This window comes from Enhydra lutris, unplaced genomic scaffold (assembly GCF_002288905.1).
Source record: "Enhydra lutris kenyoni isolate GAN:26980312 unplaced genomic scaffold, ASM228890v2 scaffoldscaffold48, whole genome shotgun sequence".
NCBI lineage: Eukaryota > Metazoa > Chordata > Mammalia > Carnivora > Mustelidae > Enhydra > Enhydra lutris.
Window position 1 is genome coordinate 11,073,790 of NW_019154132.1, and position 22,196 is coordinate 11,095,985.

At 47.3% G+C, this 22,196-nt stretch overlaps 1 protein-coding gene across 2 annotated transcripts in view; it reads right to left on the reverse strand.

Moving 5' to 3' along the window:
- LOC111156748 (neural precursor cell expressed, developmentally down-regulated 9) overlaps positions 1-22,196 on the reverse strand; it is a 184,768-nt gene that overhangs the window by 2,546 nt on the left and 160,026 nt on the right. For both annotated transcript variants that reach the window (XM_022517809.1, XM_022517811.1), the window contains 4 exons: positions 6,747-6,848; positions 5,963-6,064; positions 3,773-5,017; positions 2,370-2,459 (listed from right to left, as the gene is read on the reverse strand). In XM_022517809.1, coding sequence (XP_022373517.1) covers positions 2,370-2,459; positions 3,773-5,017; positions 5,963-6,064; positions 6,747-6,848 — 1,539 coding nt within the window. The remainder of the gene's footprint in view (positions 1-2,369; positions 2,460-3,772; positions 5,018-5,962; positions 6,065-6,746; positions 6,849-22,196) is intronic.

Below are 22,196 nucleotides of genomic sequence, written 5' to 3' on the forward strand. Positions count from 1 at the left end.
CTCGCACATAGTCAGACTCAAGGAGTGTTAACTTCCTTCTTTCCTTACTGCTCCTGGCTGGTGTATTATTTAAACTGTTGTTATAATCTCATGCTATTCCACCAAATCTCAGGAAAGACCCTTCTTTTGCAGGTAAGGACTACCTGTGACCTGAGCTTAGGACTCTGCGATCTTCTGCTTTGAGACAGAGCTCAGTCATAGTAGGGCCAACCTCATCCAGCTTTGCCCCCAAGAAATGCACCGTGAGCTATCTTTTTTGAGGGAATCTGCTTTCTTCTTAGAAATTACTATGGTTTCAACAAGTTCCCTAAAGCCCTGCAGTCCTCCTTGGCCAAATGCCAAAGTAGACATAAATGGATCCAGGATGATGTTTGACGGTATCTCGCTTATGCTTTTACAAATATGTTCATAAATATATCATCTTATTAGAGAGATGGGGGAATTTTCTCATTTTATACAGAAGCAACTGAAGTTCATGGAGGTTAAATGACTTGCCTAAGGTCATAGAGTTGGCTGGTCAGAAAGCAAGGACTAGAATTCTGGTTTCCTGGGGCACATGGGTGACTCAGTCGATTAAGCAACCAATTCTTGATTTCAGCTCAGGTCATGATCTCAGGTTGTGAGATGGAGTCCCTCATCGGGCTCCACACTCAGTGTGGAGTCTGCCTGAGATTCTCTCTCTCCTTCTCCCTCTGCTGCCTACCCCCCCCCAACTCTTGTGCTCTCTCTGTCTCTAAAAAAATAATAAAATATCATTTTTTAAAAAAGGAACTCTGGTTTCCTGAGGCAATGTGACAGTTCATGTCTCCATATGACATTCCATTTCAGCTTAAAAGGCATGTAAGTCCTCAATCCGTTAATCTTTATTTTTATGCCGTACCAGCAAGACTTGTCATTATCAGCCCTGCCCATGCCCAGCTTTTGAGTGAACCTGCCTTGCCCAAATCCCTTCTTTGAGGGCTTGGATATATCTTTTTTTTTTTTTTAAAGATTTTATTTATTTATTTGACAGAGATCACAAGTAGGCAGAGAGGCAGGAAGAGAGAGAGGAGGAAGCAGGCTCCCTGCAGAGCAGAGAGCCTGATGCGGGCCTTGATCCCAGGACCCCGGGATCATGACCCGAGCCGAAGGCAGAGGCTTTAACCCACTGAGCCACCCAGGCACCCCGAGGGCTTGGATATATCTTGAACACATCTGATTCTGCCCTCTTTCTTTTAGATTGGACCAAGAGCAGCCAAGCCATACACTTGTGTTATAGGAGATAGATAGATAGAGATGGCCCAATCAGACTCTCTCTCTTTCTCTCTCTGTTTTGTTTTGTTTTAGTAATTTGATGAACCACAGTAGGGAGCTATTAGTTAAAGATGCTTAGCTGAAAAGCCATCTGTGAGAAGGAGTCTGAGTGGCCATGTATGTGTTCTGTGAAGTTCAGTAGGAGCCAAATGAGTAGACAAGCAGAGGAAACTTTCAGAAAATAGAGGAGAAGGAAGCAAATTTAGAGAAAAGAAAGCCCAAGGAGAGAGAATTTACAGTCTGAGTGCTCATCAGACTTATCTGCATTTTCTCTTCCTACATTCCCCTACTATGGTTTTGTTATAAAACCTGTTTGCTTGGCTTAGCTTGACTGGGTCTTGCTTCTGAGACCAACAGCCTTAACCCAAAAAGTCCTAACATGTTAGGTGTACAGAAGTAGCCTGGAAAAATGGCTATTTAGACATAGTCTAGGTACAACAGCTGGATTACTAAAGCTGTAAACATTCTCTTTGTTCTTATTCCCTATTATAAGCTTTGGAGCTGCTGCTGCTTATTATTATTATGATTTTTTAAAGATTTATTTATTTGAAAGAGAGAGTGGGGGGGAGGGGCAGTAGGGAGGTGGAGAAGAGAGAAAGAGAGGGAAGCAGACTCCCCATTGAGCATGAAGCCGGATGGAACTCAGGGCTTGATCCCATGACCCTGAGATCATGACCCAAGCTGAAATCAAGAGTTGGACTCTCAACCGACTGAGCCACCCAGGTGCCCCAGAGCTTTTTTTTTTTTTTTTTTTTAAAGATTTATTTATTTGAGAGAGAGAGAGAGCGTGCACACAGGGAGGAGCAGAGGGAGAGAGACTCCCAAGCAGACTCCACGATGAGCACACAGCATCGGAACTGATATGGGGCTCCATCTCAGGACCCTGAGATCATGACCTGAGCCAAAACCAAGAGTCGGATGCTTGATCGATTGAGCCACTCAGGCACCCAGAGCCTTGGAGCTTATCTGCACCCAAGAATGCTGGAAGGAGCAAAATGATGATCTTCTGAAGGGCTACCTCCCTTACGAAGCAGGAAATCCTCAATCCCAGGTAGGTCCCGTCCTGCCTGACTTACCTGATGATGCTCCAGCTGCATCTTGTTCTGTTTGATGATATTTTCTTTTTCCAGCAGCTCTTTCTGTTGCCTCTCAAACTCCTCCTTCCCCTGTTATTTGTCAACATAAAGAAAACATTACATCACCCCTGTGGTTCACTTGTGCTAAGACTTTCACTGACAAATGTGTAAACACCCTTTACTTTTCCACTGCCTTGGCCCTACTAGGCCCTGTTAGGCCCTGTGAATGCCAGATAGGGAGGGCGCACTCCCTGCCAGACTTCCAGCATCCGCCTGTAGGGCAGGGCTGAAAACTAAAATCTGTTCTCATGGGGTGTGCCACCATCTCCACTCCACTCCCATTTTGGGAGACCCACACTCCCCTGCAAACCTCCTTACACAGTACTATTTCTCAGGGTTCTTCTCTAACAGATTATATGCAAACCCATAAACCTAATGCAGGTCTAAACGGGGTCCACACTGCACTCCTGGTTTCTTTGGATTGTCTACAACTCTACACCAAATTAGTTTTCCCGGCATGCAGAGCTGAACGACGCACTACGGGAATGGTGAATGCCCCCGTCTACTCTATCCCGCCCCTTTCCTTAGCAGTGGGGGGATGCGGGGTGGGAGGCAGGGCTCGGCTCTCTCCCTTCCCCAGTCTCCTGTGTGCAAGGGAACTGTAGTTAGCTCAGCAGTCCTCAGGACGACCCATCCCTCTCAGATGAAAGGAATGGCCGAAGGAGATAGCAAATTCTAAATAATGGATCTTGGTTAAAAGTTTGAATTCCCCAAAGTGAAAGGGATCCCAGGTCAGTGTGGTGGAATTTCCATGTGTAGGAGGCAGACTGTGCCTGCCCTATTTCCCATGTGCTGGTGACATTCTGGGTCAACTGACAAATGCCCGGTGTTCTTCAAGGTCAGCCTGAGGCTTCAGTAATTAATTAAACACACAAACAGACATTGCAGAGCTGAAGGGATTTCTGAGAATTTCTCTAGTCTAGAGTTTTCTTTCTTTTTTTCTTCACAGTGCCTCCCTCCTTTTTCAAATAAAATACCATGCAGAACTCTATCATAAAATGCGAACAGAGGTTGAGCTGGTGTGATTTGTGAGAGAACCACGTTCCTATTTGGGGAGTCCCTTCCCGCTTGCCCGAGGCATATCAATGGATCACCCCAACCCCGTGCTCCATTCACTTTGCGAATGAAGAAATGACAGCCCCGGGAGGTTCGATCAGTGCCAGGGAACCGAGGACTCGTCACTTTCTCGGGCCAGTGCTGTCGCCTTCATACGTGAGCTACGAATTCTGCTCGGGAACCGTGAACCACGTTCTCACGCCAGGCCGTCCAGCCCACCAGCCGTCTGCGCGGTCCCCCAGGCTCCCTGAATGCGAGCAGAGGCCGTAGGAGCCCGCTTTCCTTACCTGCAGGTGGACGTAGTCATAATCGTCCATCCAGCTCCTCTCGGAGCTGTCGCTGCTGCTGCAGTCGTGGGGCTGGTCCTTGCCCAGGCTAGGGGGCAGTGGCTTGTTGAGGGCTTGGGCCTTGGGGTCCCCGGGAGGCAGCAGCAGCTGCACCTGGGACGCCGCGTGCGGGTACTCCGTGGAGTTCGTGATGTTCTCGGAGCCACTCTTGGCGTGTGAGCCGCCGGGGCCCGGCCGGAAGAGGGCCTCTGCGTTGGTGTTGATGGTTGTGGTGAGCTGTTTGGCGTCATCCGGCACGGTCTTCGCAACCATCACGAAGCGGTCCAGGTCGTCCCACTTGTTCTGCGGCTTGTTGACGGCCAGAATGTTCAGGGACCAGCTGCACTCGTTCAAGTCATGGCTGGTCTGGCTCAGGATCTGGTGGGAGTCTTCCACTCTCTGGAGCTCCCGCTTCATTTTGTTCTGCAGGAGGAGTTCGGGGAGGCAGGACGCATTGGCGGCGGCTCCCTTGGCAAAGTGGAGGTAGTCCCTCACGGACACCTCCACCCTGTCCACGGAGGCACGGATCTCGTTGACGTGGCGCTCCATGTATCCGTAACACCGCCAGTCTGTGGTCACCAGCGCCATGAGGCTGGACACGCCCATCTCCAGGCTCTGCTGGAGCCGGTGCAGCCGCTCGATGGCCGTGTCCGGATCCAGCAAGAGCCTTTTGTCCGGAGACGGGGAGGTCGACAAGGAGGACTCCTTGGAGGTGGTGGAAGATGTGGACATGTTGCTCCTGGTGCTGCCTGTGCTGGAGAAGGACAACCGGTTGATACCATCCACCACGTCCTGAGAGCCTTTGGTGTCCGGGGCGTTGTGCAGAGGGACGTCGTAAACACCGTCTCTCTCTTCGGGGTTTGCTTTCTCACTGGTTTCTGCCGGCGGCTCCAGGAATTGAACCCCTCGGGGGACGTCGTAGGCGTCATTCTGGGTGCCCAGGGACTGTCCCAGCTGTGAGGGCGGGTGGTTCAGCGAGACGTTTTGGGGTCTCCGTGTCGCCAGATCCGTGGTTCCTGGAGCATCACAGCTGTATTTTACATGAAGGTCCTTCCCCATCGGCTTGGTGCTGGTTGGGGGGATGTCGTAGACGCCCTCGGGTCTGACGTCTGGCCTCACAGCTTGTCTCACTGGAGGGGGGAAATCATACTCTTTTTCCCTAAGCCCCGCCTCATCTCGGCAAGCAGAGGGTGGGATGGCATATACCTGAAAAGCAAGTGGAAAAGGAGCCATTATTTTTTCAGCTGGCTCATGCGAGCGTGCAGAAGCTGAAAAGGACCTAAAAATGAGGCTACGATTCTCAGTCCTCATCTCTGGCTCCTGGCTTTCCACCTTCCACTCACTTCTGGCCTCTGTTTCCCAAGGCTCGGCTCTGCTCTCACTTCCCTCATCCTTGGACGGGAGCATCCTTCCCATGGCCTCAGCGCTGCCTGTGTGTGGACCCCTCCTCGCTGAGTTGCCCTCCCTGGGTCCCAGGCCCGAGTTTCTGACCACCTCCTGGGTCTCCTTCCTTGGCTGATCCAGGCATGGAGGCAGACCGTGCCGTCACACACAGGACGAGGCATCAGGAGACCCGAGGTCTCCCGGCTGTGACACGCTGAATAGTTGCTTCCATGTTCTGACACACAGTTCCCTTCTGCACAGTAGGCATAACTGTACTTCGGGCAGGCATGCCCCAGAGGACAAGAGAGGACATCAGACGCAGCAACCCCTAACTATGGACTGAGGATGTTGTAACACTTCTCATAAATACGAGATGCATCCGTTGCTTGCCAGACTGAATTATTTTATCTTCTAACTGGCTCTCCTTATCACTACCTCATTTTTAATGGAATGCCCTAACTATGGAACCCTTAGACTTTGAGATTTTTCTTTCCTTTCCCTTTTTTAAAAAAGTAATCTCTAGGCCCCACGGAGGACTTGAACTCACGACCTCGAGATCAAGTGTTGAATGTCTCCTGACTGAGCCAGCCAGGTGCCCCTGGAACCCTTAGGCTTATTGCCTTTGCCTATTGCCTTTCCATCTTCCCGTTCACTCTCACAAAGACTGGTTTCTCCCCTTTGGTTTGCCCTTCTTGTATTACCCCAATAAACACACACACACACACACACACACACCCCTTTTTTGCTGCTCTGTGGTAGCTCACTTACCCCTTTGGTAGGAGGGATGTCATAGACGCCTTGAGGTTTTATCTCTCCGACTGGAACTGAAAGCACGGGGCCTTTCACTGATGATGGAGGGATATCGTACACCTGAAGAGAAACACTTGCATTACCCAGAACAGAAATGTCGCATACTGTCACTTCTTACGTTACTGAGCCTTTCACTAGGGACTAATTTGCCAGGCTATGTATACCCTTGCTCTGTGTCATAAGGGGATGGTAGAATTTTTTTTAGATTTCATGTTCTTCGACTTAGATTTGAGTATAAAAATGACCTGATGTGAAGTATCTACACTGTCTGGACTTGATTTATTTATTTTTAAAGATTTTAGTTAGTTATTTGCAGCAGAGAGAGAGAGAGAGCGAGCATGAGCGGGGTGGGGGAGAGGGCAGAGGGACAGGGAAGAGCAGATTCCCCGCTGAGCAGGGAGCCCCAAGGACCCATGGCTCAATCCCAGGACCTTGAGACCGTGACCTGAGTCACAGTCAGCCACTTCACGGAACCACCCAGGCGCCCCACTGTCTGCGCTTTAAACTATAGTTTAAAATTTTACATTTCCTGACCAAGAATGAGAAGTGACAAAAGCTTTGTCAGATAAAGGCCTAGGATTTCCTGATTAAGCAAATCCAGAAAACGTAATTTAAATAGCATTGCTGGAAATGGCTTCTGTACAGCTAGCTTCAAGTGAAACATGCCTATGTGGTGAACTTCCCTTTGCTCGTAGCCCTGAAGGAACGCTCCCCCTGCCCCACCCTGGGTGCTGGTACATACCCCTTGCATGGCGTGGGAAGGAGGGATGTCATAGATGTCCTTTTGGTATCTGGCTGGGTACTCATACACGTAGCCCTGGCCCGTCCTCACGGGGGTTATTACCTGTGGGCAGGAAGACACAGAGTGGTAAAATTCCAAATCCCAGCCTCCCAACCAGGCACTCCCCAGTCACCTCTCCCCCATAAGAAGGAAGAAAGAAAAATATGGAAGGGAAGAGAGAAAAGGAAGGGGACAAGGAGACATCAGGGCACAACACTTTTTTTTTTTTTTTTTACAGCACAACACTTAAATCCCCTCTTGAATCCCAATAAAGGACAAATCCCTGAAATAGCTCCATCCCTCTTCCTCCTGATGACAAAACCATATCAAAGTTGGCCCAAGTTTCAATTCCCAGGAAGTACCTTAAGGGAGAACCATTTTTAAATTATGAAATTTTAAATTATGATCCTAGATCATCCCTTTGAAGCACCAAAACCACAGCATAATGAAAAAAAAAAAACAACACTTTTTTTTTTAAAGGCTCTGAAACTATTTGTAAAGCGAATAATGCAAATAGAGACTTGAGCTACTTAAAATTCCTCTCATGCCTTCCCCAGGACGCCTCTTCATGTGACATTATTATTATTATAACTCAAATTCCATAGGTCACTAGAGGACTTTTATGAAGCCAACGGCTCAGAAGTGCCGCTCTCAGAAGCCTCAAGGAGCTTTCAATCCAACCTTTGAAACAAATGACAGACCGAGTTGGGAGCCATCAGGAACAGAGTTCAGGTCTCGAATCATTTTCTCATTTCCACCGGGGGAGCAGACATCCCAGACAGTACCTACATCCAAGGGATGTGGGAAGTCAAACACACTCATCACAACTCTGGCATCTGGAAGCAATGCCAACAGAAGGAACCTCACCCAGCAGGCTCGCATTTTCCCATCTACCATCCTTCCTTGTGTCCTAAGCACAGGCAGAGAACTCTCTTGAAGTGAAACTCACTGGAAATGTATTTAATTTGAAACTCATTTGGAAATGTATTTAATCCTCCAGGGGGCTACTAAATGACCAGTGTCTTGTGTCTGCCTAACCCCTGTTCCCCCCCAAATGACTAATAGCAGCCCCCCCTTAGTATTGCCCATCACTTTTTTTTTATTTTTTTAGGAGACGGAGCATTATAAATGAGGCAGAGCTGGCTCTTCCTTAAGAAGCCGTCATCTTTTATCCTTTCCCTAATGTGAAAATTCTGGCGTCAGGCTGCCTACAAAACTATGTGAAAAATGCTCGCGTTCATCTTCTGCTGCAGTGGATGGAACACAGCCAAAGGCACCAATGCCCTCCTCCCCGGGGAGCTCTAAGACGCTAACTAATGTCCTAGTGCCTGCGGCTATTACTTCTTGCCATGGACATAAAGGATATTAGAACTGCAGTCACCATCCCATCAAATCTCTCCACTGCCTCGGGTTTAAGAAAAGGAATCTGTGGCTTTAAACTCTGTTGGCATGTAGCATCCAGAACCATTTGCAGAGTGGACACTGCACCGTGCCTAGCAAATCGTCCTTTTAAAAAGCGGCGTGCCCTTTGCTCAAGAAAGACGTGCTGTGTTCCTAGTGCCCTTATATGATTTTTTTTTTTCACTCACTATTGTCCAGGAGAGAAGTGAAGGATCTTCTCTGACTGTATCTCGTCAGCCCCTCTATTTATAGCTCTCTATTTTGGCTTTATAATAGAACCTGCACACAACACAGCTTTTATGCGGTCTGAAAGCTCCTAAGAGTGGATTCTGCCCAAGGTTGCCAAGTTGGTAATAATGCTAATGGAAAACCAAGGCTGGTTATGCCGAAGGCCAGCTGAGTGGTTCCATCTTTAGTTTAAAGATGGGAAGGGGGTGCTAGGAGATAGAGGGGGCGGTGCCAGTATCTGAAAATAGTCCTTGGTGAGATGTAAACATATGGCAAGACCTCAGAAAGGCGGGGTCCTCGACAAAGCTCTTCCTTGCCTTTGTGGGACCTTCCCTGGCAGAGGGCATTAGTGCTTCCCGGTATTTAACTTCTCGCTTCCTGACAAATGTCACAAAACCTCAACTCGCTCTCGCTCTCTCATTTGGAGGATGCCTGTGGTCATCTGGTTTTTAAAAACTTTGCATTCCAAGCCAGTCATTTTCCTTGTTTATGTGTTAAAAGAAACAGACGGCGAAAACCACAGGGGGAAAAAGCCAACAAAATACAGTCTCCCCGATTCCAGCAATCCCGATGGTACCATCGAATTCACGCTGGTCCACAAACAGCATTTAAAAGGGACCAGCATTCTGCCTCTGGTCAGACACAGCCAGGGCACACTGCGATCCACTCTGTAACGTCTGAAGGCACGAGCAGCTGAAGTCTTCTACTTTTGGACATTTTTCCTCCTCCACCCGTCGCTTGGGTGACTTTCATGCCAATTGCGTGTTCTCTCCTCGGAGGAAAGTGCTGACTGTTCTGTACCTTACAGAGTATCCAGTTCTGTGGTCACAAGACCTTTTCTTCCTGCCTGACACAGTACACAAAAACCTTTCTACTATCCCAGAATTACTGAACCTCAACCTCCAAGGAACACCAAGGTCTAGCCAAGGGGATGTAAATTTCGGAAGCATTCTCCTGGGTGTTTGCGAGGCAAGGCATCGATGGCATTGCTGCACAGAGGGTATTTCAAATCTAATTTTCTCAATGAAACAAAGTCAGGTTTTTCATTTCCTTTTTTCCTCCCTTGGTTTTTCTTTTGTGTTTTCCTTTTTTTGTGTGTATTTATTTATAGTTACAAGGAACTCCCATATTGACCTCTTAGTTCATTAGAGTTGATGCAATTGGGGCTAGAAAGGGGGATTCTTGGGGCTCTCAGGACCAAGGGCTAAGGCAATCCCCTTCCTGAGGACCCTGGCAGAGGAAGTGCATTTTCCGAATACGGGATTTTCTGCCCCGTGAGGAATCTGACTGGTCCTCAGGTTTAGTATACTCTTCTTGTCAATTAACTAAAGAAACTGAAGGTGGACACTTGAGAAGAAGGCGGCCAGACATAGACATTTAGGAAAGAAAAAGTCCATTTAATAAATCTTCCCAGGGGTGGGGGTGGCATCCAAAGTCCAGAGAGTGGGGTTACTTTAGCACTCTAATTATGTGCTTGTCTAAAAACAAGCAAACACACGCGCACACACACACGCGCGTGTGGGCGCGCGCACGCACATGCGCACGCGCATCCCCCCATCCCCCACTCCGATGTGTTTGATTTTCACCATTTTCGGCGTCAGAGCCTGGGCACCAAGAGCTGCTTTTAGAGATGATTTAAATACCTCCAATGTCTCATAATTTTGAGAGCCCTGCATGCTGAAAATTTAAAGAAGTGTGGCAGTGGGGGGCCAAGGGATCCCCCAGCAGCCAGCACATGTGAGCCAGTGAGCTAGAAGAGAGGCCCTTGGGCGGGGCCACTCACACCTCCCCAGTCCTTGGCCCGGCTTTGCACCTGTAGCCCAGCGAGGGCCTGAGTCTTGGATGCCTGCGGGGCCCAGCAGATGAGGTGGAGGGAGAAACAAGCTGGGATTTCATGCTGGGGAGACAGAACCCACAACCTCCCGGAGGAAAGCAGCCATTCCTCAGCTCCAGCCAGCTGCCATCCCGAGAAAAGATGCCCCGTGTTGCTAAGTCTCTCAAATTTTCAGGAGAAGCCAGAAATCTGGATTTTTTTAACGTGAAATCTGATTTCCAGAATTGGCTCAAATATTTCAAATAGTGTCCTGGCCAAACTAAACGTGTCTCTGGCCCTCAGGGGGCCCGTCTTGCCTTCATCTATGTATTTCTGCCCTCCTCCCTCAATCCCTTGAAAGTCTCTGAGGCCAGGGCCCAGAAAGCTCTTTAGCAATTCCATTCCTGGGCAAGACTGAAGCCCACCATTTTATACCCATGCCCCGTGTGCCGCACGTCTATGCCTTCACTCATGCGGTATCTCTGTCCAAGATACTCTTCCTCCTGTCCTCAGATTCACATTTTATTCAACTGTCAACGCCAGGCTGAGTGTCTCTCTCCCATGGGGCCTTTCCAGACAGAACACCTTTCTCTTGGAACGCCCCAAGCACATGATGCGTCCGTCTCTAAGGGAACTAATCACTTGTGGTCTGTTTCGGTGCCTCCCATTTCTTCTCTGGGCATGGTGGAGATAGAGCCTGTTTCTTCTTCATTTGTAGATACACAGCAGGGCCCCGCACAGTGCCTTGACTGTAGTAAGGCTTGGATAAATGCACTGACTGGATATGTTAATGAACTAAAGGAAAACTCGAGACTCTTCTTACACAAGATGGTGCGGAACTGGACAGGACAGGAAACAGACCTGCCCGTGTAGGACCAGGTTGGTGTCTAGGTGAGTTAGCTCTAGGATGAGTGGGACCCACGGGAGAAGGAGCGGAACGGGCTCTTCTCAGCCATGCATGGTAAGGTTGGGCAAGTGATGATGGCAAAAAAAGCAGAGCGAATTTTAGATAAAGTCAAGCAATCAGAAACCATGGAAGCATGATCACCTGTGCGACTGGTTGGTGTGAACCACTCGGAGGCCAAGAGGGTCTGCTAGCTGGTTTCCTTTTCCCCAGGCTCGAGTCTGCATCTGACTTGAGCATCTGCGTTCTTCTTAACCACCAGCTAGAAACGTACGGGGGAGTTTTGCAAAAAGAAATCAAAACAAACTCCGCCGTTTACCTCAGTATCAGAAGGAAAACACAACAGAAAGGAACGGGAGCTCTGACGCGGGTCACGGGAAGCCGTGTATCAGAGGCAAAGGGCACACCAAGTCTTTAGCTCATGGAAAGGATTTGATCTGATGAGGGAAGGGTCTGAGAACATAAGCCAGACTCAGGTCAGAGCCGACTCTACCACGTGTGAGAACATGACCAAGGCATCCGTCCATTCTAAGCCCGTTTCCTCATTAGTAGAATGGAAATAATAACACTTAGAGGCTATTAGTGTATTAAATGAGATCAAGTACATAAAGAGCCTGGCATCCAGCAAACCCCTTAAGTCTTAGTTATTTCTATTATAATTGTCTATGATAATTCTACTATAATTGCTGGGTTATACAGCTTTACTTTTGGACTTAAGTTGTGGACCTGGGAATTCAGATCAACCGACCTACTGAAGACAGCTTTTAAAGAATGAGGAACAGATATTAACAATCATCTTCATCACCTCAAAGCATTAAAAGATAGTAAAGAGGGGCCCTTGGGTGGCTCAGTCAGTTAGGTGGCTGCCTTCAGCTCAGGTGATAATCCCAGAGTCCTAGAATCAAGTCCTGCATCAGGCACCCTGCTCAGTGGGGAGTCTGTCTCTGCCTCCCCCCTCTGCCCCCCTCTCCAAGCTCATGCTTTGTTCTCTTGCTCTATCTCAAATAAATAAATAAAAATCTTTAAAAAAAAGAAAGAAAGAAAGAAAGAAAGAATGATCAGGTCTGACTTTGGGAGCAGAGAAGGAATTCACAGAGGTAAGCCCACACTTTAAGGTTGCTTTTTTCCAGGGGTGGGGGCCACTGACTGATGTGAGAGAGGTGTGTCTAAGAGGCCACACTGTGTCTTTTTGCCATGTCTTTGGGTGTGGGGGAATACTGGACTCTAGGGCTTCCCAAGGCTGGGACCCCACTTTGGGTTGGATGTAAAAGTGAGAAGGTGCTAGAAGGGAAGCCACCCGCGCACAGGCTGAAGCCAGGTTTTCACTCATCAGGGTTGGTAAGACTATCTCAAAGCCCGAAATCAGATTTATGTGTGGCTGGGAGGCTGGCAGAAGGGAATAAAATCCTCTCTGGAAGTAGACGACATCTTTACGGGCCTTCAATTATTTCTTAAAAATATTTGTAAATCCAGTGTCCATCCTACAAAGATACCCAGAAATATAGGAGACGAGACTGCAGAAAAGGATAACAGCCAATTTTTGCTTTCTTCCCAATATGAGGAGGATGTGGTCTGTGTCTTAGTGACCACAGATCTCGAGGCTGTTGGCTTTCAGAGTGTTTCGTGATTAAACCATGGGAGCCAACTAAATTTAATCATTTAGATATGACTTGAATGGAAAGAAATGAATCTTTACAAATGCATAGTGTTCCCAGTGAGGTCTGTGAGGCAATGGGAATTTCACATCAAAGCAGCCAGGGACAAGAGACTTTGGTTTTCCAAGGCCATCAGGAGATTTACTTGGGTTACTGTTTTACTCTGGTCTTCTCAGTATTGCCATGTCACAGCGATCACCCTAACCGCCCAAGATACTCCAGCGGAAAACCCCAGGAGATAAACATACTTTATGAGGCATAGAAATAAAGCTATTTATCCAAGAGAAAGATGGCAACATCCCAAACCCAGGACCTTTGACTGGGTTTCTCCTCAGACAAGGCCTTTTTAGTGGGAGATCACAAGCTGGGTTTGTCAAGAGGACTTCACCAAGAAGTAGGGCATATACCCAGCTGGGAGTCTAGCAGCGAAATACCTTCAAGGGGACTCCTGCTCACGTGGTATCCCTGGGGCCAAGGTCTCAGCAAGACTCCGTGGGCATCCACTTCACTTCCTCAGGGCGGAGCTCGCTCGGGGGTGCCTGGGAGTGGGGCCTCACTGCTGTGAAGGCCCTGAGGTTGGGAAGACCTTAGCCTCTTAGTGCATGCCTCCTGTTCAGTGGCATGCTGTGGAAACGGGAGGGGAGCAGGCTGTGCCTGGGCAGACCCTCCCTGCCCCTGAGAGTCCCAGGAAAGCTGACTAACAGGGTCTCCGCCATGTTCTGCCCTCCTTTCTGACGCCAGCCCTACCACTCACTTCTTGTCTCTTTCCTCCAACACCCACCCCTGTTTTCATTCCTTCCCTCCTCCTGTGCTACCAGCAACCGTAAAGAAGAACAAAAACAGTAAAAAGGAAGTGGAAAAATCCTGTTTGACAGAAAGAACTGGGTGGAACGGATAAGAGGCCGAGATGGGACGGGGAGCCGGGAGCACAGGTTCTAGGGTATTCTCATCATTATTATGGCCCATACTTCTACATTTGATAGATGCCTGCTTCAATGATTACAAAAATCACAGAAACAGAATTTTGTATAATTTTAGCAGAATTTAACAAGAAATCCCACTTGGAAGGGTACGGAGGGGTCTTTGTAACTGTCTGGGTTTCCATGTCCCATGATTTAATTCTCTGGGTCTACATCTCTCCATCCCGAAGCAACATAAGAAGTGGCCAGAGCGACACAATCGTGCCTTCTTGATATCCAGATAATGCCTTGATAACTGACTCCCCGAGTTTACCCATCAATCCTGCAGAGCAGGAACGTGGGCACCCGGCTCCTGGCATTGTGCCCCTGGGCCTCGTCAAGGCCTAGGCAACCCAGGTGGTGCTCAGGAAGTATAATGAGTAATTGATGAGAAGTTAAAAAGTGCCACCGTACCGTAATAATTACAGTCTAGATTTATAACTCTGCCATTAACAGTACCTAAGATTGTCTGAATTCAGAAGTAGGCCTCACCGACCAGCAGTCGGCCATCTGCATTTTTCTTGGCATCTGCGGAAAATAAAATCAGATCGCTTCCTGTCTATCTCTAATCTCCCTAACCCCCCAGTTTAATTTATACTATCTCTGGGTTTCATGCATTAACAGGAGTATTTAGATTTCAAAAACCACCCGCTGGAAAGAACTCATTTCATATAAATGCCCTTAAAAAGCATTCACAGAGCCACCACGGTGTTTATTAGATCTTATAATAACCTCTTTGTCTTAAAGCTCATGAACTGTGTGACCCTTTCCCTTTAAAGAAAAACCCTTAGGAAGAGAAACATCACTATTATCACTGCCTGCCCATTAGAACTGGGATCCAGCTTTCAGAAACAGCGAAGTTACAGAGGTTCGTCTGTTTAAGATCGAAGATTACTAGTTTCTTTTCTACGACCGGAGGAAAAGCCACATGTTGCCTCCACTGGGTTTATTAATTCTCTATAAATGCTCTCTGCCCAGCTTGGGTGTAGCAGTGAGCTCATTCACTGTGCGCGGAGCAACAATATAATGAAAACCGAGTCTGGCCCGGAAAATACACCCTCGTGGGCCAAGTGCATGGCTTACCCTTCCTAAAGCTTCTCTTGAGCTCATCGAGGTCTCTCCCCCTCTGTTCTGGGGCGGTGATTTACTTTCCTTCAAAGACATTTCGCTGTCTGATTTTTAGGCTAGAGCTCAGCCTTTCGCTCGCCCCATCTAAATCACGGTCAGCCTCTCTCTCTCTTTTTTTCCCCTCCAAATGAGGAAAAAGTCACAACTGAAGTCTCAGAAGTGGAACAGGGCTCTTGGGTCACTTTCATTAGACACAGCATTCGGGAGGCAAACCACTCCATGGAAACAGTGCCCCGATTGTCCACCCTCCAGCACGCCTCCCCTGCTGCTTTCAGGAAGCTCTTTGTGCAGCAAGTGCTAAAGCAATATTTAGTTATGGAGTGACCGAGCGTCAAAGAGCAGCTCGAAGCATTTAATGTGGAAGAGCACGGCGGGGAATGACGTCTGGGCTCCTGCCGTGTTGAGGTCTTTCTCAGCACAAAGTTGAATGGGACCCGTGGTGACAGAGCTGGGTCCAGCGAAGTCATTTTTTTTTTTTTTTTTTTTTTTTTAAACCCCATGGACCGAGATGTTCTTGGAGAACTATGAAAGGCACCAGCGTTTTGGCTCTTTGGTTGCCCAAATAAATTCAACAGGACACTAAGCACAACGTCTGGATTTTGGAAGGGAGTTTAGATGCCCACAGACCGCCCGGAAGGGGCTGTGATTGTGGAAAGGGGGGAAGGCATGAACATTTCTGGACCCAAATGCTGGGAGCTCTGGGTAGGAGACCCTGCGCAGGAGACCCCGCAGGGCCTCCCTGGGAGACAGGACTCCGTGGCTGAGATGACAGACCCATCACGTGGCAGAACGTAGTGCTGCAGGCACAGCTGTTGCTTCCAGAGACACGTGACCCGACAAGGGTTTCTGCCATATCCGAGAGGATTAAACAGAGGAAAATGGACAGAAAAATAAAATAAGTTCTAGGAGGAAACATTCTCTTAGCTTTTGGTACCAAAGCAGGGAAGATAGTTCTCTTAAAGAAGCTGCTCTGTGGGAAGTGTTCTCAGGTACTGGGATGGGGCTGTGAGCTGGCTCAGCATACCACCCCCCCCCCCCACCCCTCCCCCCTTGTTCCTCCTGCTCCTTGCCTTCTATCGCCACAGCTCCATCTTCTGGAGGCGACTGCGGTTTCTAGATGGGAAGGCAGACTGCATCCTAAAGGAGGAGTGAGATTTGCCAAAACTTACAGGGTCAAGTTGAAATTTAGATCAATGCCCGAGTGTCTTTTTTTTTCTTTCTTTCTTTTTTTTTTTTAAAAGAATTTGAGATCAAGCAGTTTTACTAAACTTTTCAAGTGACTCTGGGAAAGAATCAGATAAGGATATCTGGATCATAAAATTTTAGTAAAGACCATTAGAGATAATTCAACCTTACTCCCCATTTCACAGTTGAGGGAACTGGAGTTCAGAGAGGTTAATCAGCTGGTTAATGGCAGAGAAGTAAGTATAAGAACCTGGTTGGCTGGGTCCCGAGGTCCACCCCTACTTTTGTCAATGTCCCCTTGCTTACATTAGCAAGACAGATTAGAAGTTTACTACTTTCCTAGCTTCACCGAGAAACTCACTTCCTTGTCTGGGAAGCAAAACTTGAAATCTGGGTATCTTAAATTTGCCCCTTTCCCTGGCAAGCCCATTCTGGGAGATTTAACTAGACAGCAATCTCTCCTCATCCATGGTGGGTATGTTCCAAGACCTTCAGGGGATGCCTGAAACTGTGATTAGTTCAGAACCCTATATATACTATGTGTTTTCCCTCTACACATACATACCTATGGTAAAGTTTGATTTATCAATTCAACACAGTCAGAGATTAACAACAGTAATAAAATAGAACAATTATAATGATACACTGTTTGTGAACATGTTCTCTCAAAATATCTTGCTGTACTGTACGCACCCTTCTTGTGATGACACGAGACAAGGGGAAGTGAGGTGAGTGACACAGGCATTGACCGTTTGTCAGAAGGAGGATCATTTGCTTCCAGACCCTGATTGACCGTAGGTAACTGAAATCATGAGAACACAACTGTGGATAAGGGGAGACCACGGTATCTGGTTAAATGAAGTTATCCATCTGGACTAATTGGAAGTCATTTGAAAAGATGGTGCTTCCAATGGTGGAGAAAGCCAACACAGCAATGTTCTCAGTGATGCCACGGTCTTCACATCACCTTAATCATCTGCTTGGGACTTCCGGATCAGCCTGCCATGAAACAGACCATTGCCCCTGGGTGGCGGGAATTTCCACCTTCCTCAACCCCCACTCCCTAGCATAGGGGCTGCTCTCCAGCTTGGGTGGGAGCCTTCTAAAGTGACTTTAATTCTTCCTGGCCAAGATGACGCTGTTTAGCACCCAGGGTTGTGATGAGCTGGAATTGCTCATGAAACATCCTAAACACGCCCTCTTATTTTAGGGCTTGGCAACATCAACCATTAGCCTGGATGTAAAAATCATTAGCTTCAGAGTCAGAAAGACTTGAGTTCAAATATCAAGGCCGCCACTTCCCAGAGGTATGTCCTTCAGCAAGTTAACTCACCTCTCAGACCTCAGATCCCTCCCCTGTAAAGAGAGGGGGATGTAAGGAATACCCCCTGTTCCTTATGAAGCTGTTGAGAAGATCAGATGAGATTACGGATGCAAGGTCCCTAACATGGAGCCAGGACCCCAGAGCACTTTCGGGTTACCCCCGCTTTCATCCTAAAACTATCATGAAAAATGAGTAACTTCATAGCTTGCGAAGGGCTACACAGACAATTGGTGGTAAATTGGAAAATAAATGACTGGTATAATAAACCACTGCTTTAAGCACACCCTGCTTGAAGAAAACCCAAGAAAAACTACTCAAACAAATCAGAGGTGATTATGGCATGGCTGAAGATTCCTTGCTTCAAAAATCAACCTACTCCGGAGTCGCTTTCAAGAAAGAGTCCCTTGGTACTCATCACATGTTACCGGAGTTACACAGAACTTGGATAGAAGACACACTGACCTAAGTGAGTCACACCATGATTCCTTAGCAGGAGTAGCATACCTTTCTAGAAGCCCATCTGGATAACGGGTCTGGCACTATTCAGAACCAAGCCCACTCCTGATGGGATCTCGCTCTGCATTTTCCACAACGTACTCAAACAAGCCTGCTTTTAAAGGCACCTTCCGTTCCACCAATATGAAGGCTGAGTTTTGTCATCAAATCAAATAAATAAATGTTTTCTTTTTTCTCCCTCCCTCCTATGGCATTATCCACTCAGCCAGCTATCACACCACACACAACATCTGACCCAATTGCTCTGATAAGCACAGTCACTCAGCATGAAATCACTGAAGAAGGAAGGACGATTACTTCAGTTTGCTCTGGTGTGGGTTTACAAGAAGTTACTGATGCACTCTCAGAAATACGCACTATCTGTGAGCTTTATGACAAACTGCGACCGAGTTAGGTGGCCTTGGCATTGACCAAACAAAAAAGAGCTTTGTACATTTTTAGGGAGGTGTTCCAGTTTGCTCATTCCCCTGGCGTGGGTGGCTCCGCTGGGAGGAGAGACTTCTCATTTTCAAAGTGAGCTCATAAAGTCCTGCCCCTAAGTGCTCAAGGACCTCTAGTTCTGTGTAAGCTGTAGAATTCATCTTGACTCTTGAGGGTAAGGAATTTAGATGGACCTTCACTTCTCCACACAGCCCCAAAAGCCATGTATTGAGGGGGGAAATAATTTAAATTCAGATTATCTTTATAGAGAGATACACGATTCTGAAACATGGTCCTACTTTATGGAGTTTATAAGTGAAGAAACCAGACGTCCTCTGTGCCCTGTCCAACTCTGATTCTCCCTGCTATTTTCAAGGGGTCTGTGTGTGTGCATAGGAAGGGAACAAAGGAAAGTTAGGTGTAGTCAGAGTTTATCTTCTTGGGGAGCTTTCATTTCCTCTAAATCTATTTTTACTTGTTGGTAGACAAATCATACTGTGAACATATAGCAGTTAGCTGGCTGGTTACTGAGTGTTGCTCCGGGCAACCAGATTTCACAATCCTTCAAATCCCAATAAGGGAAGTCCTCTGTTCCCTAACCCATGGCTTTGGGTGAGGGGGTGTGTGCGTGTGTGTGCGCGTCTGTCCATATGTGTGTAATTCGTGATGACTCAGTGTCTAAGAAGGTACAGATATTATAGCAAATCTATTTCTGGTTCTTATGTTACCTTTCAGGAATGGGCCTGGAAGACCTGGTGAAACTCTTTTAATCATTTCCTGACAACATTTGGCTATGTCCCAATTTGGAAGGTAGGACATGGTCTTTAAAGATGATGTCATGGGGTCTAGATAAATGTAGAGTTTTCTGAGTGCCACCCCAGCCTAGCCCATCACACCCATCGTAATGGCCACTGCAGTTTTAATGAACCCACGAGCTTCCCTTGAGATTAAGTGAAGAGGGTAACATATTTTGGGGGAGAAAATGGAGGAGGAGAGAAAATGGCTGGGGTGCAGATGGGAAGACTTCTCAGAGAAGATGAACATTGACATGGGCTTTAAAATATGACAAAGGGCTTACAGATAGAATGGAGAAGAAGGGGCGCCTGGGTGGCTCAGTGGGTTAAATCCTCTGCCTTTGGCTCGGGTCATGATCTCAGGGTCCTGGGATTGAGTCCTGCATCGGGCTCTCTGCTCAGTGGGGAGCCTGCTTCCCTCTCTCTCTCTCTGTCTGCCTCTCTGCCTACTTGTGATCTCTGTCTGTCAAATAAATAAATAAAATCTAAAAAAAAAAAAGCATGGAGAAGAAAAGTCATTCTAGGTAAATCACAGAATATGCAGAGGAAGCTCTGTTCTCCAGTAAAAATAGTGTCGTTCTCCTCTCTATGTGACCATGGAAGAGTCAGCTAATCTTGTGACTATTGGGAAAAATGCGTAAGAGGTAGGCTCTTGGGCACCTGGGCGGCACATTTGGTTAAGCGTCCGACTCAATTTCAGCTCAGGTCATGACCTCCAGGTTGTGAGACTGAGCCCCACAGGGGGGTCTGCACTCAGTGGGGGAGTTTGCTTGAGATTCTCTCTCCCTCTCCCTCTGCCCTGTCCGACCCCCTCCCATGCTCATGTGCTCTCTCTCTCAAATAAATAAATAGATCTTTAAAAAAGTAAATAATAAAAGGTAGGTTCTCAGACACGCTGAACTTTAGAATCAGTCATGCTTTGAATGCTCACTTGTTGTGTAGAGATAGTTATGATTACAGAAAAGAGATGGTGGCATTCCCCAACTCCCTTCTTTTTTTTTTTTTTTAATAAGATTTTATTTATTTATTTGACACACAGAGAGTGGGAGGAAGCAGGCTCCCCACTGAGCAGAGAGCCCGATGCAGGCCTCAATCCCAGGACCCTGGGATCATGACCTGAGCCGAAGGCAGAGGCTTTAACCCACTGAGCCACCCAAGTGCTCCCCCAACTCCATTCTTAGGAGAAAACTACAGAGTAGAATCTGACAGACATCAAGAGATGGAAATGAGCTGAATGATAAGATTTGAACCACGTGTGATGATTGATGGGCGATAAGATCAGAATCACTTTTCAGTTTACTCAAAGGTCAACTCAAATCAGATGCTTCATTTCTTGCTTCTGCCTCGTTCATTCGTTCAGTGGCTGTGACCTGTGTTCGTTGACTGTCATCCGTGTGCTGACACTTTGCTCTGAGTGTGGCCTATAGTGGGAAATGCCACAATAAAGGACAGCCCCGGTCCCTGCCTGCCCTAATGGAGGTCATCCCTTAGCTCAAAACTGATCTTCAGAAGGATGCAAAACAAACTCAATGCCATCAGTTAGAATAAAAGTGACGTGTCCAAAAAATAATCAGAGAAACACGTATCATTCTCCATGCGGATCAAGGCACAGAATGGATGAACTCAGATGCCAGTTTTTGCTGACCGCCGAAGTAGAAAAATGAGTAGAAAAATTTCAGACCTTTGAGACCCTTCAGCTTTTGGACCCTTGGGAGCTCCACTCTCAGCCACAGCCCCTTAGTAAGTAGAATTTTTGCTTTTAAAGAATCGAGAATGTTAAAACATAGACATAATTTAGCTTTTCAAATTATTGGACTGTGAGTAACTCAGTTAATTTAAAATTGCCTGTGAGTTCTTGGCAATCCCAGGGCATATTTAAAAATCCTTGCAAAGTGAGAAGAATCTAACCTACAAATTGTTTTCAAGTGTAATAAAATAGCTCTGAGCTCTAAATGTAGCAATTAATGAGGCGGACATGATAGTTGTTTCCTACACATTTGTTTAAATGTTTATTAATTGTATTTTTCAGTTTTTGTGTTTCCTACTTTGGAGTAGTTTTTTTTTTGGGGGGGGGCTCTCAAACATCCCTGGGCATTCTGCCCCGTAATGCCTCATGGATAAAACAGCACTGCATCCAGAACCCACAGGGCAAAAGACCAGTGAAATTAAGAAAGGTGTCAGTTCTTTTCCACTCTGTGCAAAGTTCCTACAGAACTAAAGAGAGAGAGCGAGCCACGCACTCCAAGGGAACAGCCCCTGTGTTAGCAGTAAAATATTTGCATATCTGATGCACAATCAGAAACACAAATAGGGCTGAGGCCCTTCAAAACAAACTCTGAGAAAGGAAGGACAAACAAGGGAGAGAAGAGGAACTAAGCTTGTAAGCCACACACCCCCCACCTCCCCGTGGGTCCCCTGCAAACCACCCCCCCCCCCCCCCCCCCCCCCCCCCCGGGGCGGTCCTTCCTGCATGTTGTTCCACTGACTTCTCACAAGGACTCTGTGAGGTGGTTGGGATTGTTCCCATTTTACAGATGGAGAAATCAAAGCCTAGGGAAGTCCAGGAACTTGCCAAGGGATTGACAGCTATGAAGGAAGAGAGCCAGGGGTCAGCCTAACCCCAGAGCCCATGCTCTTTGCACAATACTCACACTGTCTTGTTTCATAAAAGGGTGGCGATGACATGATTATCTTTCTTTTTCTAACTGCTGATATAATGAGTGATGCATGGCACTTAGTGTGATTGGGACGAGGACAGGTATCTTAGGTGGTAGACGCTGCACCTTCCCAAAGAGCAAAGTCAAAGCGATAGAAGGCAGAAATTTTTTTTTTCCTCCTATATGATTCATTCATGGAAAAAACTGTGTAAGATAAAACTCCCGAAGCCCACAGTCTGTAGCTACATCAAGGGAATCTTTGACTATGGAAAGTCCCGAATCACAATCAGATTGGAACATATCCAAACCCCCATCATGGTCACTTCACAGTAGGTTCTCAAAATGCAGTCCTGGGTCAGCTCCCCCCAGAACTAGCCGACGAGCTCACCCCAGGGCAGATTCCCAGGCCCCAGGATTAGAATTTCGG